We start from the raw sequence: 16,573 nt of genomic DNA, 5'->3' as shown, positions 1-16,573 counted from the left end.
AATAGGATAAGAAAACATTTCTACAACTCATGTGACTTTCGACAATATTTCTCTTTCGAAATTCACCTTTTTATTTGTTTATATATATATATATAAAACTGAATCATAGTAAAAATTGCTCGTGCCATATAGAAGGATTGCAGCTTTTTCTTATTAAATTTCATAATTACTTCTACTGTTATATATATATAAAACCATAATCATATATAGTTGTACACAGTAGGAATATTTTGAGAACGTAGGATTAAATCTTGAAGAACTTTACGAGAGCAAATACACTGGTTGCTTGCTTCGCTTGTATGTTTAGCTTGGCGGATGTCGCTTGGTCGATGAGAAAAGGACCGATAGAAAAATTAGAATGTACCTCGTTTCGCCACACCAAACGCTCACTGCACTCGCCAAGCTTCCAATAGTTCGCAGTCGCAAAACGCTCCTTTCCAAGCCTTTTTCTCGCCACACAAAGTCTCTTGAAAATTTTCCCTTGAAACTTTCGTCTCACTCTCGAGCTAAAAGAAATTTTTTGCGTTCGAAATTAATTTTACACCTTTTACAAACGTTATAAAATAATTTTAATAAATAGATCAATCATCTCGGAGAATCTACCGAAAAAAATATCGCATTCCTACAAAATTAAATCCCTGAATTTTCCAGCTCGTATATTATGAAACGACGAACATAGTAGACTATACGAGGAGCGGTTCGAGTGGGTCACCCGTTATAATGAATAAAGTTTATCGTTACGAAGTGCTTAAACGGTGATATGAATTTGTCGTATATCGGCGTGTCTATAAGCCGAAGTAATATCGCTAGGAAAATATCACTTAACGGCCGTGTCCGTAGCTTAATAAAACGTGATAGTTGCCGGTCAGTTTCTTGTAAATCAATGCCGCAGATAGGTGAAATCGCGTCCAAAAGGCGATAGACTGTAGGCGAAACGGCCGTAAAGGATGAAATTTACGCGACAGTAAATATCGGAGTTTCGGTTGATGGAGCGAGGGTGGGGGGGGGGGGGGAGGGATGCAACCGGAAATGTTATACGCGCGTGCTGGATAAAGCACACGGCAGCAGCCTATACTCTCCGCTCGTTACGAGAAAATATAGAAACAGACGCGCGAGCCTGCATAGGTCGTTACGCGCCATTCTCCGCGAGTCTATGTAGTACACACTACCACAAGCACGTGGTAAATAAAGTTTCTTAATATTTTAACCGTGTTTTCTAATTAGCGTCTTGAAAACTCTAACGAGCCTGCGACTCGATATCTCTCAGCCTTTACCCTCTGCAAACGGAAACGGTGCGTCATCCTGGCCTACGGCCTCCCAATCATTTATTATGCCCCTTTCGACCACCATTTAAATGCAAATTTCTTGATTACCCTCCGCGCTAATTGCTACGTGCTCGCTCGCTCGCTCGCTCACTGGCGCTCATTGGCCAGCGCAAAACTCCAAATAGTTTCCCGATTTTGTGCATATTCCTATGTATATATACATATATACCTGTATATATTGCGTTATTAGTGTGCGTTCGGAAGGAGACCCTTAAGGATTTTTTTTTTCTTTGGGAAAATTACCAACGAAGGGCTTTCGCGATTAACGAAAACTCACGCTTCGATATAAGAATTTGGTTGCCGTTTGGAACTTCCGGTAGAAACACGCGGAACAGCCTATATATATGGACGATTCGATTCTAGGTGGAATTACAATTTTAATGTTTCAATGTCGAAGAGCGTGACCCAGCCGTGATATATAAAATAACGTTGAAATGAAGCTCGTTGCTCGCAAGGAAACCGGAAGTGATGTGTCTTCGAGTACCCGCGGCTCAACTCGATTCCGCTTACGCTGCTAGCTGTCCAAAAGTTGCGGAGCGATAAACATTCGAAGGAAAAGTACTTCTCTTCATCGTGGCAAATAAATTCCCGGAGAATACAAACTTCCGCAGAACTGCCAATGAATTATCGTCCTTGGTCCTTTCGACACCGAGACACACGAGTACCATCATCGCGTAGCTTGGTAAATTGGCTTGACCTTGAGAACATAGAGAAGCACGTGACAAGAATAACAAGGAGGTAGCGGAAGAATGACGAGAAGGCGTGTTTGAGAGTGTACTCTTTCTTATTTCAGGCTACCAAATCTTGTGGAACGAGAAGTGGATCCGAGTGTTCCGTCCAGATGTCGAGTGCACCAACGGAATTATCCACGTGATCGATGACGTTTTTATGAAGGAGGGCGACGTTAAAGTGACGGGCTCAGCCTCATCCCTCTCCTTCGTGGCGTCTCACCTACTTATGATCTTAATCGCCAAGTGGCTGCTGTAAAGCTGAAAATCCTCGCAGCCGCACTGGTGAATCTAGGAATTCCTCGGGGCTGTCTTGGACCGTTCGTTGGACAGCATCGTCGATCGGATCGATCGATCCTCCCCAAGTTTTCGACGTCCCGAGGGAAAAGCAATCATCGGCCAGCCCCCGACGAAGCTTCGTTCGAGTCAGCAGAGCGTAACGAACGAAATCTCGTTGACCCGTGATGGCCGCTGGATCACCGAGCTCTCGCGTCGACCGTGCTTCGACATTTTTCCTCTTATTTCTTTCTTCTCGACCACCCCTCCCCCTATCCCTCCGACCCAAGCCACTTCACTCTTTCCATCTTATTTCGTTCCTTCTTACCTTCTCTCATCCCACATCCTATATATATACACGTATATATACTACGCTCCCTCTCAATGTGTCTCGATAAATGACTCTAAAGCCGATGATGATGATGATGATGATGATGATGGTAGTGGTGGTGGTGGTTGTACGTACGTCCCAGGCTGAGGAACTTCCCGATCTTCGAGTGAAACGTCACGTTCTCTCGCTGGACCAGCAAGATACAAGCTCCTCCGATAGGATCATCGGACGTGGATCTATAGATCTTGAAGAGGGCACAGCGACGCTAAAGTTTTTATCGGCAGAAAAATGTTTAGATACGTATACGTGCAGCGTGTGTCGCTAATAAAACTATATAAAAGTGTAAAGTCCTCATAATTCTGGTACAATTGCAAAGGGCAAATCACGTTACAGCGATACCTAATTATTCCAGGAACCTTTCGATCGTAGGAAAGCCTATATTTATGATTTGCAATTAATTCTCCCGAGGAATCATTAGGTCGAGTGTACGGATGATGATCGTACCAAATAAGTAATCGTACCAGATTAATTTTTAAGAGTAAGCTAGTTAACTAAATCCAAGCTTAAGGATAAAGATGAAGGTTTTGAAAACCTGTAAAAAGTGCAAGGATAATCGTGTTCTCTATAAAGTCATTCGTTTCTCTTCGGCTCGATCAGTGGATGTAACGAGAACGATCGATGTACGAACATTTCTTGAATCGTGTGCTCCTGAGGAAGCACGCTTCGCGATTGGAAATGCTCGTATGCTACGTTATGATAAATTATATAAGTCAAACAATTTATACTATAAGTTTTCGTAATTTCGCATAATGGTTCGAATATCTTATATAAGCGACGTGAAAGATTCATCAAGGTTTATTTTTTAAAATTGTACGCGATCGGATCTACGATAGAAAATTTCATTGAATCGCAAGGTGTATTTTCTACGATGAATTAGTATCATTTTACGTGTATGAGAAAGGAAAGCTTCTTAATTATTGAAGAAATCTTCGTCATCTTTCAAGCGAATCTCAATAGTGACAAACACGTGAGAATGAACATCCTAAAGTAATTGATCAAATTAATCGAGTTTTAGGCGAAATTATCGCTTTTACCTGACTTTATCTCAATACCTGCCTAAGAATCATTAATGATACTCGCTTTATACTATAACATATTATAAATTGAATACATACTTACTGACTATACTGCCACGTGTTATGTCGTACGACAAGTTTCGACAGTCTTTTGTACAATTATGTGGAGGGACGATGAAAGTTTAGTGAATGAGTGATCGGCTTTTTCAAAGAGGCCAGAAAACATTCCAAAATCATGGCCCTGATGTGGGATCAAATATAAATATCCTTGTACAACAGATTCCTTCTTTTTTTATTTTATCTTATTTTATTTTACGCATATTGATTGCTCCGTACCTTCTCTTATAGTATCACCCTATATAAATACATATTTAATTATTGTTTCTTACATTAAAGCAGGTATATGTCACTCTTCTCGTGGATGTTAAAACCTTAAATGTTAAAATGATATCAAGTGATTTAAAGTGGAAATACAGACGTTTCGTTCCTTGTTTAATTAAATAACTCGTGAAACAATACAGTTCCATTGACTATAAGAATAGCAAAAGTCGGTAATAATATAAAAAGTACTAAATATATATAATATCAAAACTAACGAACCGATGTAAAGGGAGTATTACGTCTCTATGAGTATAAATAAAAACTCGTTTTTCCAATGAGCCGTAGCAGGTTTAAAATAAACGTTAAAACGTTCTGCCGGCTATATAGAAAAATCTGATTGTTCAAAACTATAAGGAGATTTTTAAGTAGATTAGTTATCTGCTTATTAAAAGAAGCAATCGATAAAGATTCAATCTAATCGTAGCGCCGAATCTGTAATTGAAGTAATTATTACTCAGGCTTGATTTTGTATATTTTCACGCTGCATTTACTTACCATATTTTCATTGGGAGAAAACAGCTAATAAACAATTGATGTTATACGTCTTGATATCACTCTATACATATACTATAAAAAATAAATGATTAAATAAATATTATTAGAAACAAATAAATATATTATATATAAAATGAACAGAGATATATTAACGAGGAAGAAAGTACGAATGCAAAAATGAGGAAATTGAAGAAACCGAAGAGAATTAAACAGAAAATACTATCAAATGATAACCTAAACTTGTTGTTGGAATGAATTGATATTATGAATCATTATTATTACATATATAATTATAAATAAACTCTAATAAATACTGTTCGTTTGTTAGATAAACAAATATAATAAAACTCTATCTCTTCATGTAGATGTGTCTTAATGTTCAGCTTCATCAGCTAATATAATAATAATTCTTTTGTGTTTCAAAGATGCTCTCAATGTTTTCGTACATTTCGATATTACCCATTGAAGATACATGCACGCATTGGATTTAAAAACACAGCTGATTACTGTACAGAGACAGTGCCACATTAATCAATAAACATTTTCATGCACGTACAAATGCTGTCAAAATTCAAGTTTGGTATGACTTAAATTTATCAGCGAGGAAAAAATGAAAGCTCCTTGTAACCGTATATTCAGTCATTTTATAAGAACTGCATTGATATTTTAAACAGTAATTATATTAGCGTACGACGTTCTCGTCTCGTTTGTACAAAAAGATTTGATTATAGAAATACATGTTGTAACGATTGAGAATGAATATACATATACATATACATATATATATATATATATATATATATATATATATATATACACATACACATATATATATTATATATAAAAATTCTAATTCTAATTAAATTCCACTTTTATATTGTTTGCATACATCTCCCTGTCCACAAACTTTATACATAATATTGAGAATAAAGATATCATTATTCCTTTTTCAATATATATTGTACCTAGTTCCATAAGAATGTTAATAATAATAATTGAAAGGCGTCTACATCAATTTGAACGCAAGTTGCACCCACCTCGTCATTATTTTGTACATTTTGTAGATAGTATAATGCTATATTTAGCAGCTTCTATACAGAGACAAACTACTAATATTAAAATAAATCTCTACGAATACGATGTCGACAAAGATACAGTTCGGAAAAATCGAGTATTCCGTAAAAAGTATAATAATACATAAAACAGCTTATGGCGAGTAATAGTTCCATTTAATTTCAATGCAATCTTCTCAACATCCCCATGGACGAACGTGAAAGGATAGATATTATATTTGACCCCTCGTGTGTGAACAATGTTTCTTTATTATGGGTCCGAAAGCGAAATTTTTCTATAACAATAATAATTATTCCTTACGTTAGAATCTATATTTTTCTTTTGGTAGCGTGAGGTTACGAAACTGTAAATGATAGTGATGATACTATACGCTAAGTTTAATGATTTCAATGTAGAGATTACTGTACTATTAATTGATATTATATTATAAAGTATTAATTTTATAAGCTTATTGGCATAAATTAAAATAAATAGTTGAAAAAACTCATTATCGATAATTGCAATTAAGAAGGAGATAAAATTTCTCTCTATTAGTTTTATATTATATTGCTTATCGTAATAATCAAAACTACGAGTCACACACACACACACACACATGTTTCATCTGTCCTTATGTATATCGCATGAATCATTACGCATCACGTGTTCTTTAATCGTGTTCATTACTGATTGCACTTTCGAACTGAGATGGCAAATGCAATCAGTAGCTGGTACGTAATATCATAATTAATAGATCACTAATTAAATATGTAAGGATAAATTGTAACAATAGAAAAAGATGAAAGCGTTTTTAAATTCCAGACGAAATTATTACAACGTATTATAAGCTATTTAAGATTTTAAGAGTTAGGTGGAACTAATGGGGACTCGTGGACAATTACTGATGATGAACTATTAAGAATTATTTATTAGCAATATGATATATACTATACATATATAAATGTATACTATATATACACCTATATTGTAGTAGGAAAATCAAATTTTATGTACCGCAGAGCTATTTGTATAATACGCGTTCATTTAAATACGATTGTAATGATTGATATTCGCTTGATATTTAATTGCTACCACAGTCGATTCGTTAACTATACATTATATTTTGCATAAATAATCATGAGGAGATTCTATTTTACTTATAGGGCTAGCATAACTGCACGTGTACTATATATATATATTATTGTCCATAGATCGAGTAAAAAAGTTTCGATTTCTTTCTTTCGAGTTTCTGTAAAAAATATCATTTACAAAAGGGAAAAAATTTAATGACAAATTTTTTGAAACTGGAAAGCTCTCCTAGCCGTAGAATCCAATGTAGAATTTATTTCACAAATCATACTCATGAAAAAGCACATCCTGATGAAATGAATGTAATAAAGTTTTCCCATTAAATTGGAATATCTCGTTCGTATATCTGTTCGATTGTTATACATTGTCTAATCAAAATTTCGGAAAGAAACATCGCCAAGATTTTTAGTTTTCAATTAAAAATATAATATGAATTATGGCGACGTACAATTTTCTTTACTTGGTGCTTGGAAAGCTAAACAGGTGTCGACTACTGCAGTGTTCGTATATATTTTCAAAGATTCGCTTGACTGTTTATCTTGCTTCAGAAAACTCTGTAGCTCTGATCGCTTTACTGTATGATTTTCAGAAAAATAAAAAGTATCTACAAGATTGATCAATTAGGTCTTTTTATTAGACAAAATATGTATATATATAGAAATTACGACAGAAGTCTACCAACAGCGCTTTAAACTTTTATTTTTATTAGTTATTTATTATAGTATTTTCAGCAGCTTCATCAATATGCAGAATAAGTTAAATTCTGAATTAAATTTCAGCATTTTCCACACAACATATATTCTTGCTATTTGGAAAATTCAAAATTCCCGGCTAAGGACTCCCAAAAATTCAATATGGCGCCTGGTATCTGGAAAAAAGAGCAAAGAGCAGACACACTGAGAAACACGAAAGCGTCGAAAGGATAATACTCCAGTGCAAACAAATATTGTTTTATGCCATAGAGATTCAAGTAGTGTATTACTTTTATACATAAGCTGTGTAATAAGTGTCAAAAAACATGTTTGCTGTCTTGAAGAGCTACAGAATAATGTATTAACGTAATAAATGTTATAAAGCTTATACCGTTCAAATCAAGACGACGAAAACAAATAGGGAAAATGTCTCAAGAAGATGATGTAGGATTTTTATACAAAACAATGAGTAAGTAAAAGTATTTAATTAATACATTAATATTTGTCAAATAAATTATTCTACTGGTATTAGCCATTTATATAGAAGTAAATGTAGCTTTCAATAATCAAATATATTCTAATTTTGATTTCGTTATCTGCTGATTTTGCTTTATAAACTACGAAAATACAACTAATATTTATTATTAACCTTATCGATTATTTAATTATTGAACTTGGTGTATTGGAGATTATTTCATAATTCTTTTCTAATCAAATTATGGTCGGCATCGTGTATTACCGTAACTTACTTCGTATAACGTAGTCGTATTCGTAGTGCATTCAACTCATGAAATGCAAATACAAGTACACTTGCTGAAGAGTGGATGTTCCTAGTAAAAATTGTTATGATTTTTTTTTAATTGAATTAATAACATAATGGAACTACTTAAGCTTTAATGAATTAATTGATCTAAAGTAGCATTGTTACAATTAAGACCTTTGCTAGTAAACTTTAACCTGACTTATATGCTATAATGGCCTCTGTGTGTATGTATGACATCTGAAGAGAATATTGTCTATTTAACCTCAATGTAACATTTTTCTCTTTAGAAAAATTCATATGTTTTGCATCAATTATGGTTTTAGTTGAGAGAGATCCTCAGAAGAGACGTGTAAGACCAGTATTTACAGCAGAGGAGATTGAGGAATTGGACTTAATTGAAAGCTCTGATGATAGTGATTTTAGAATTGAAGATCACTGTGAGGAGTCGGATGATGATTCTGTGGACTCTAATGACATGAAAAAAGGTAATATATAATTAATGTCCCTATCATTAACTGTGCAGCTATTAAAGTTTACTCTTCTAACAGATGAAGATAATGCATCTGATGATTCTGACGATTCTGAAGACCCTTTAATCAGAAGGAAAGAAAGTTCAGGTTTATCAGGGGACTTGATTGAAAGAGCTCAGCAGCAAGCATCTAAAGGAGGTCCTTTAGATGACAAGTTAAATAAAATGTTAATTTGCTGTGGCTGTCTGGGGGATAGAAGCGATGATATAAATGAGATAGTGGAGTGTGATGGTTGTGGTGTTAGTGTTCATGAAGGTATATAAATAGTACTAGTAACATTCCTATTGGTTAATTATTAAATTAACAAATTTTATAATAATTGATTTTTTTAATTTTTATTAGGATGTTATGGTGTATCCGATGTGGAAAGCTTTTCAAGCATAGATTCCTTGTGCCAGTCAGCACCGTGGTTTTGTGAAGCTTGTAGTGCAGGATTGGAAGACCCTTCTTGTGAATTGTGCCCTAATAAAGGTGGAATCTTTAAAGAAACAGATGTTGGAAAATGGGTACATTTGGTCTGTGCACTCTATGTACCTGGTGTTGCTTTTGGAGAGGTAAATGAACTGTAGATTTAAGATATTTGAAGTTGACTGATCGATTTTACTTTTAATTTAAGGTGGACAGACTGTCAAGCGTTACTCTCTTTGAAATGGCATACAGTAAATGGGGAGCTAAAACTTGCTCTTTATGTGAGGATTCCCGCTTTGCTAGAACGGGGGTTTGCATAGAATGTGATGCAGGAATGTGCCATACATATTTTCATGTAACCTGGTAAAGCTAGTTTCATATCACTAAGTTCTTTATACACAGTGTAAAATAAAGTAGCTGTTCTTTATTAAAGGCTTAAATTTTCTTTTCATAATAGCGCGCAAAGAGAAGGTTTATTATCCGAAGCTCATAGTGAAGAGGTAGACCAAGCTGATCCCTTTTATGCTCACTGTAAATTACATTCTGATAAGGCTCTTGTACGAAGACGTCGACGTAATTGGTTAGCTTTACAATTGCGCGCTCAATACAGGCAGCAATTGCTAAAAAACCCAGATCATTTAGATTCTGAAGAGCAAAGAAGAATTCAGAGAAAACTGGCTAAACATCGACATAAGTACTTGGCGCACAAAGCATCTCGCCCTCCTCCATGGGGTAAGATTGTCAACTTTTTTATCGCTCAGATAATCAATTATTTAAATTAAAATACCATTTTGGTATTAATTACAGTACCAACACAAAAAATGCCTCGTTTGTTAACGACATCTGCATCGGCTTGTCGACAATTGGCGAGGAAGGCTGAATTGATGGGCGTAGATACAGCGGCCTTAGAAGCACAAGAGGCCCAACTTGTGGCATTGGTAGATGTTAGAAAAAAATGGCATATTCCACCAGCATTTAGTGTAGAGTTTATTGGATACTATCTGGATCGCAATTTACGAGTAACATCAATGAAGCGTAGATTGCAAGAGTTACTCGATATTAATTCTCAGCTACTGAATGAGCAGCAGAGATTAGACAGAAAATACGATGAAGTAATGAAAGATAACGAAGAGCAGATCAGAGTAAATGTAACTGTAAAAGAGAAAATTGAATTATATCATCAACTGCTTAGAATTGCAGGCTATTCGAGACCTTTACCGCCTATAGCAGATCTATCAAAGCCAAAGGCAGCACCAACATTAGGCACCAGCCTTGGTGTTCCTACAGCTGCTGCTTTGAAAATGGGAGTTGGTTTTCCTTTACCTGTTAGTAAAGGAGCGGAAGGCGTTCGCGAAGGTAGGGTTTTAAGTAGCCAAGCTCATGATCAAAATCATAAAGGTGAATTGACTCTGAGACATCAATGTGGCATCTGTAGAAGATCTACAAATCAACACCTTTTAGCAAAATGCGATACTTGTCATCTTCACTACCATTTATCTTGCCTAAGCCCACCATTGTCTCGAATGCCAAAGAAAACTAAATTAATGGGATGGTACATCATTCATATTTTTTATGTTTTCATTTGTAATACTTATATTGCTCAAACACATATCTTTTTAAACAGGCAATGTTCAGAATGCGACAAAGAATCCTCAGGATCAGAAGTAGAACGCGTAGATACATCTGCACCGCGAAAATTAAGGCATTGCAAGGATGAAATTGGTCTAACACCTATGACCTCGGACATGAACGCACCTATTACACCAACCACACCTCTAACATCTAAAAATTCTTCGATGAGTAGCATAGTTAATATAACTGCTTTGGACACTCCAACAACACCAAGGGTAAGAAATAAATCCATGTTTCTCTACATATACAATTTTTTATTGATATATTATGCAAATATTTTTAATTTATAATGAAATAGCTAACAATAAAACCTATGGTACCTCTACCTTTATCTGCTGAATCAATGCAAGTACCTGAATTAAATTACAATCAAAAAACTATAAATAATATCACAATTACACGGGAAGGTTCTCCCGAATATATGGTAGCTTCTGCGGATGGAACAGAATCAGTCTCACAAAGAAGCGCAAAAAAGCGACGAAGGTAAACAAGAATTAATCAATTATTTAATTTTGTGTAAATTGAAAGAGAAACAAAGCTTAAATCGATTCAATAATAATAGGGAAAAGCATAAAAGGTACACCCCAGATCCAATAACTGGGATAAAACAAAGAAAAAGAAAGCACAAAAGAAAAAGTCTAGATATTGAAAACCCAGAAGGTCAGGCTCAACCGGAAATACATAGAAGAATTACTATTAAGGTATTATAAAATTTATGTGGCAGGTACCTTTGTATAAGTTTTACAAAATAGTGACATGCGTAATACATTCCTTTTAGATAAAACCAATTCCTCGGCCAGAAGGTGATACGGCATCCGAATCTAGTCCCCAGATGTTCGTGGCAACTTCAACCAGTACGGAAATTACACCACCTCCGGCACCGAAGCTTTTGCCACCGCTCCCAGCTTCTGCAATAGCATCAGCTGCAGTAGCTACACCCGTATCAACAATGAATGTTAACAATACTAGTACTAGATTGTCTGGAGGAAACAGTAAAAGGGGAAAAGACGCTGATGCTATGACGCAGTGTAATGTTTGCGATATGCCTGGCACCAATCAAAATCTTGTTATGTTAGTATTTTTATGTTAAACTAAAACTGATTAATTTTTTTTTTTAATTTATCTTCATATTTCAGGTGCGATGAATGTAAAAAATGTTATCATTTTACTTGTCTTGATCCACCAGTCAAGAAATCCCCAAAAAGACGTGGTTACTCATGGCATTGTGCGGACTGCGATCCTAGTGTAAGTTAATTATTATTTTATTTGTTTTTTCAAAATATTTTCACAGTGCTTTAGATTTATTAAGAAACATCAAACAATATCCATCCTAGGTATAAAGATATAGATATAAATTTATTTAAAGGATTCAAACTGATATGCAAGGGAGGTCAAAACTGCTGCCCAATTTCTCTGAGGAAAAACATCTCCCAAAAAATATCTGTGCACCATAGGTAATATGTAGTAATATACATACATTGTAATAAAAATCTAATTTTTACTAGAAAATGTTAATTTTATTTTGTCTTTCTACATCTAACATTAAACATACACAATTCAAATTGAGTTTCACTAACCAAATTAATTGCATGTAGCATTTGAATGCTACTAGTATTTATTATGAATCAAACATTAATTTGAGGTAACTGGTACTATAGCAGTTTTTAATACAAGACTCCTTTAGGGATTTCACGTGTGAAAAAACGTATGTTATTCACATCGCCCTACTTTTAAACAAATTGTAACTTTTTATGTAAAGATTTAACTGCAAAAATCACAATAATAATTAAAATATATATTTAATCATACTCTTTTAGGAAAATAATGAAAATTCAAGCATCTACTAAAGCAAATATGAACTATGTACAAAAATATAAACTGCAAGCAATGTGATCAAGATTGGAGAAAATACATAGTCAGTTATACACAAAAGAAATTATATTTCAATACTCTATGTACATGAATGCATAAGTGTAATATTTTTATTTTCTAAAAATCTCAGTTTCGTGTTTTATGCTATTATTATTTTACAGAGCAAATACTTTCTTTTTGTATTTCATTAACATTACTGTTAAAACATGTTGATTTTTTTTGTCGTCCTGCGATGTAACCATTATAAAAATCTAATGCATTCATAACTCGTCGTCCCGGTACAGTAATATTACTTACAGATATCCATTGCCCATCTTTGCATTTTACAAGTAACAATTTTCTCTTTCTACTGTAGATAACAAACCCTATGAAGTAGTAAGCATTTTATAAAGTTTATAGTTGCTAATTTTACCAATAATAGTTTATAATTAATATTTTAAATTTTCTATTTACCAGGTTTTTCATTAGGTGTTTGTATTTTTGGTGTTTCTGCTAAATTTATATTGTATAGCTTAATGATATTTGCTTCAAAATATGTAGTGAGCGGATAAACATTTAAGAGGCCTCTTTGCAAATTGTATATATTCTTGGCTGACATTGCATCCCAATTTATAATTGACATTTGGGGATAAAGCTTTGGAGCTACATTAACCAAATAAATTAGAATTAAATTCTTCTATTTTAAGAAAAATAGATATTACATTCGAAAGAAATGTATACCATAGGTAACATCTTCTACCCTTTGAGGTCTGGCAAGTAATAGGATATCTGGCAATCTTTGAACAGTACTTAGTAATAAATCTGACCCTATTTTAGCCAATCGGTCACATAATTGAGGAAATGTTTCATCAGGATGAATAGGTGTTTTTTTCTGATCTATTATATCTCCAATATCATATCTGAAATGAATAGTGTAACAATATAAAAGAATAATGTTTAATACTTGTATGAACAGCACCCACTTTTTTGGCATTAATTTTACAACTGTAACTCCTGTTTCTACATCTCCATTTATAATTGCGTGATTTATAGGTGCTGCCCCTCTCCATTTTGGTAATAGACTACCATGAATATTTATCATTCCTCTAAATACCAAATAATTCAAAAAAATTTATCATTGAATCTATAAATAGCAATTTGTCTAACTTACAAAGGAAATGATTGAATTATACTTGTTGGTATTAATCTTCCAAAAGATACAACAACTCCAAGATCAAAATTTGATGGTTGACTTTTTAAGGGCCAAGTATGAGTTTTAATATTATATTTCTCTGCATATTTCTTGACAGAGTTTTCTATAGCAGTTGGAAGAACAACAACTTCCAGTTTCTTAATAGCATTCTGAGAATTACTAAAAATATAAATAAAAGCTTCATTTAAATTGTGGCATAAAAATAGTAAGAGTTTTTAATACATACTATTTGGTATGCAATTTTTGTAAGCTTTCTACAGCAAAATTATCTGTTCCAAAAAACAAAATACTCCATGATCTGCTTCTTGAAGATGAATGATTTGCTCTAATTTTTATAAATTTTATTCTCCTATTTGAAGTTAAAAACTTTCCAGAAGTGCTTAAGAATGAGAATTTTCTTGGATATTTAATTAAATCAAGAGGAAACATAATGAAACTCAAAATTAATTTAAATAATTATTTTGAAGTCCGATATTTCTTCATTGTCTAATATCATTTATTTTATTTGCTTCACAAAGTAAGTGATTATTTACATTCATAATAAAAACAAAACTTTTAAAAATGACTGAAGAGTAATAAATTTTAGGAGGTTAGAATTAAGAAATGTGAATTGATTACTGTATGTATATACATACATATATACATATGCTTAATGCTTCGATATTTCAAATATTTTGATTCGACTGAATCGATATGCATCGATATATCGGATATCGATACATTGATTTCGATACTTCACACGTATCGATACTTCTGTTTTTGATACGTATCGATATGAAATATTGGTTGCATTCAGTATAGAGACAACAGTTGCGGAACTGTTGAGTAATTCTTTTTAAACTTCTACTTCTATTGGAAAAAATTATAGGATCTAAGAGTAATAGCCAATAACATACACCGCTCCCTCAACATTTGTCTCTACTACTGAATGCAACCATTGTTATACTTTTGGAACGGAGCAGGCAGGGACAGGGGTCGCAACACTCGCAACTCGCAACTCGCAAGAATATAATTTGTACAGTGAAGGAAATCAAAATACTGTAATGAGGCTAACATTAATTTCTTTAGCACCAAAAATAGGAAAATGGTCAAAGCGATTTGCAAATCTACCGGACAGCTATATAAAACGTGCATCAGAAATAGTAAGATTTATCGTTTTCCAGCATAACCTTAAAAAATTTTTTATTCAAGGTTTACTTTTAGATAAAATAAACCATTATTGCAAATACTTTATAATTGAACATTAATAGTCAAATAAATTATATTTTATGAATATTGTGTAATATTATTGTATTATTATTTGTTTTTCTTTTTAGGTTTATTATAGAACACCAAAGAGACCAGGTTATCAAAGGCGAGCACATGAAAAAAAGAATTATTATTTTTCAATTTATAGACCATGGACACAACAGTTCTTTATGGAAAATGTAGATTGGAAAGAAAAAGTATTTGTTGAGCCTCTAGAAAATTGGAATTTCTTCAGAGGGGACAGAGTACAAAAATATTTCACTTTTATTCATTCTAGTTTCATTCTTCAATCATGTATAATTTATATTGTGGTTATCTAGGTTGAGCTTTTAGCAGGTCCGGATAAAGGAAAACAAGGGATTGTCAAAATGATAATTGAAGAGAGAAATTGGGTTATTGTTGATGGTCTCAATCTTAAGCTAACATCTTCAGGTAAGGGAAGAAATAAATTCTACTTTCAAGTCGAGCAGCCTCTGTTAGTTACTACTGAAGTGGCTTTAATTGATCCTAGTGACTCGTAAGTATTAAATGAATAATTATAAAATGCATACAGATTTATCATATATCTGAAATTTGATTAATATTACACCTTAGCAAGCCTACTGAGATAGATTGGAGGTATTTGGAAGATGGACAACGTGTACGCGTTTCCATAAGAACAGGAAGACCTATACCTATCCCTGCTGAAAATGATGAAACTATTGATTATAAAAGTCGGCAAACATACAAGGAAAAGGAAAAGGATACTAAAAAAGCATTAGTAGTAAAAGAAACATTTCAAGTAAGTATATGTAAATTTTATTAGAGGATAATTTAATTAAATATTCTCCAATGCATAAACCAATATTTTAATATTGCAGCCTCAGTTAAAAACATTTGAAATGGATATTATGGATAAAATGGGTATTAAAGAAGATAGGATACCAAAGAAAACATACTGGTATTGAACTCATTGACAAATGAATTTTTAAAACAATTTGTGGACATGGAATAATTTTGTTAGTTCTCCCACAAGTTAACTTTGATTTTAAGAATGAATAAATAAAAGTTTGATTAAGATTCAATACACATTTTCTGTAAAGATTTATTTTTAAAGAAGACTACACTTTAGCAGAGTTTGTTTATAAATTGATAAAGTTGAAAAATATTTCATTCAAGCTAATTATTATACTGTTTAATGGTAAAGCGAAACAGGTAAATTTTATGTTAAGTTGGTATTATTGATTCAGTTGGTTAAATCTTTATATGAGTACAAATGTTAGTTTAACATTAAGTGTCGTCAGACGTATATATCACAGCACGATTTTTAACAAACGTGAATCCAAATGTAAATGCCAGTTTTCGCCATTTAAATACACCAATAATTAATATATATGTTATTATATTATTAACAATGTTTATATTATTATATGTCACTTTCGACCGTTCCCGTTGTATCAATCGGTTGTTTTTATTTATAATATATACAGTATCTATGTCCTT

The 16,573-nt window shown here is 33.2% G+C and overlaps 4 protein-coding genes across 8 annotated transcripts in view; 3 read left to right on the top strand and 1 right to left on the bottom strand.

Moving 5' to 3' along the window:
* Nucleotides 1-7,363, top strand: part of Fas1 (fasciclin 1) — a 210,268-nt gene extending 202,905 nt beyond the window's left edge. For both annotated transcript variants that reach the window (XM_066733658.1, XM_066733657.1), the window contains one exon: nucleotides 2,119-7,363. In XM_066733658.1, coding sequence (XP_066589755.1) covers nucleotides 2,119-2,312 — 194 coding nt within the window. In that variant the 3' untranslated portion in view covers nucleotides 2,313-7,363. The remainder of the gene's footprint in view (nucleotides 1-2,118) is intronic.
* Nucleotides 7,364-7,641: 278 nt separating this feature from the next.
* On the top strand, nucleotides 7,642-12,297 carry LOC136777354 (PHD finger protein 14). 3 transcript variants are annotated; one of them, XM_066733572.1, is made up of 13 exons: nucleotides 7,642-7,915; nucleotides 8,533-8,694; nucleotides 8,758-8,994; nucleotides 9,082-9,293; nucleotides 9,356-9,510; nucleotides 9,605-9,879; nucleotides 9,955-10,699; nucleotides 10,772-10,994; nucleotides 11,078-11,262; nucleotides 11,342-11,480; nucleotides 11,558-11,850; nucleotides 11,916-12,024; nucleotides 12,146-12,297. In XM_066733572.1, exons 1-13 carry the CDS (start codon nucleotides 7,873-7,875, stop codon nucleotides 12,155-12,157), a joined length of 2,790 nt encoding a protein of 929 aa, XP_066589669.1. In that variant the 5' UTR covers nucleotides 7,642-7,872; the 3' UTR covers nucleotides 12,158-12,297. The 3 variants fall into 3 exon arrangements, with proteins under 3 accessions (XP_066589669.1, XP_066589670.1, XP_066589671.1); XM_066733573.1 differs by having other exon boundaries at nucleotides 12,114-12,245; XM_066733574.1 differs by lacking the exon at nucleotides 7,642-7,915 and adding an exon at nucleotides 8,232-8,433.
* A 395-nt stretch (nucleotides 12,298-12,692) lies between these two features.
* On the bottom strand, nucleotides 12,693-14,415 carry LOC136777355 (methionyl-tRNA formyltransferase, mitochondrial). 2 transcript variants are annotated; one of them, XM_066733575.1, is made up of 6 exons: nucleotides 14,070-14,415; nucleotides 13,802-14,002; nucleotides 13,614-13,736; nucleotides 13,372-13,550; nucleotides 13,105-13,293; nucleotides 12,693-13,016 (listed from the first exon to the last, which is right to left on the bottom strand). In XM_066733575.1, exons 1-6 carry the CDS (start codon nucleotides 14,270-14,272, stop codon nucleotides 12,802-12,804), a joined length of 1,110 nt encoding a protein of 369 aa, XP_066589672.1. In that variant the 5' UTR covers nucleotides 14,273-14,415; the 3' UTR covers nucleotides 12,693-12,801. The 2 variants fall into 2 exon arrangements, with proteins under 2 accessions (XP_066589672.1, XP_066589673.1); XM_066733576.1 differs by having other exon boundaries at nucleotides 13,614-13,712.
* A 329-nt stretch (nucleotides 14,416-14,744) lies between these two features.
* On the top strand, nucleotides 14,745-16,570 carry mRpL24 (mitochondrial ribosomal protein L24). Its single transcript, XM_066733652.1, has 5 exons — nucleotides 14,745-14,985; nucleotides 15,160-15,336; nucleotides 15,412-15,608; nucleotides 15,686-15,872; nucleotides 15,952-16,570. Exons 1-5 carry the CDS (start codon nucleotides 14,887-14,889, stop codon nucleotides 16,036-16,038), a joined length of 747 nt encoding a protein of 248 aa, XP_066589749.1. The 5' UTR covers nucleotides 14,745-14,886; the 3' UTR covers nucleotides 16,039-16,570.
* Nucleotides 16,571-16,573: the final 3 nt, after the last annotated feature.

Source organism: Prorops nasuta, unplaced genomic scaffold, assembly GCF_024137725.1.
Source record: "Prorops nasuta isolate Cenicafe-Biocafe unplaced genomic scaffold, Cenicafe_Pnas_1.2 PNAS00011, whole genome shotgun sequence".
NCBI lineage: Eukaryota > Metazoa > Arthropoda > Insecta > Hymenoptera > Bethylidae > Prorops > Prorops nasuta.
Note: the sequence above shows the minus strand (reverse complement) of the source record. Positions and strands in the feature narration are given on the sequence as shown.

Bases quoted from the DNA above. Each gene is read 5' to 3' on its own strand.
- mRpL24 (XM_066733652.1), top strand. From the start codon at position 14,887: ATGAGGCTAACATTAATTTCTTTAGCACCAAAAATAGGAAAATGGTCA. The intron at 15,337-15,411 runs GTACAAAAATAT...GTGGTTATCTAG, and splicing joins ATTTCTTCAGAGGGGACAGA to GTTGAGCTTTTAGCAGGTCC. The intron at 15,609-15,685 runs GTAAGTATTAAA...ATTACACCTTAG, and splicing joins TTAATTGATCCTAGTGACTC to CAAGCCTACTGAGATAGATT.
- LOC136777354 (XM_066733572.1), top strand. From the start codon at position 7,873: ATGTCTCAAGAAGATGATGTAGGATTTTTATACAAAACAATGA. The intron at 11,481-11,557 runs GTATTATAAAAT...CATTCCTTTTAG, and splicing joins ATAGAAGAATTACTATTAAG to ATAAAACCAATTCCTCGGCC. The intron at 11,851-11,915 runs GTTAGTATTTTT...TTCATATTTCAG, and splicing joins ACCAATCAAAATCTTGTTAT to GTGCGATGAATGTAAAAAAT.
- LOC136777355 (XM_066733575.1), bottom strand. From the start codon at position 14,272: ATGTTTCCTCTTGATTTAATTAAATATCCAAGAAAATTCTCATTCTTA. The intron at 13,551-13,613 runs GTGGGTGCTGTT...TATTCATTTCAG, and splicing joins GTAAAATTAATGCCAAAAAA to ATATGATATTGGAGATATAA. The intron at 13,017-13,104 runs GTAAATAGAAAA...ACTACTTCATAG, and splicing joins AACACCTAATGAAAAACCTG to GGTTTGTTATCTACAGTAGA.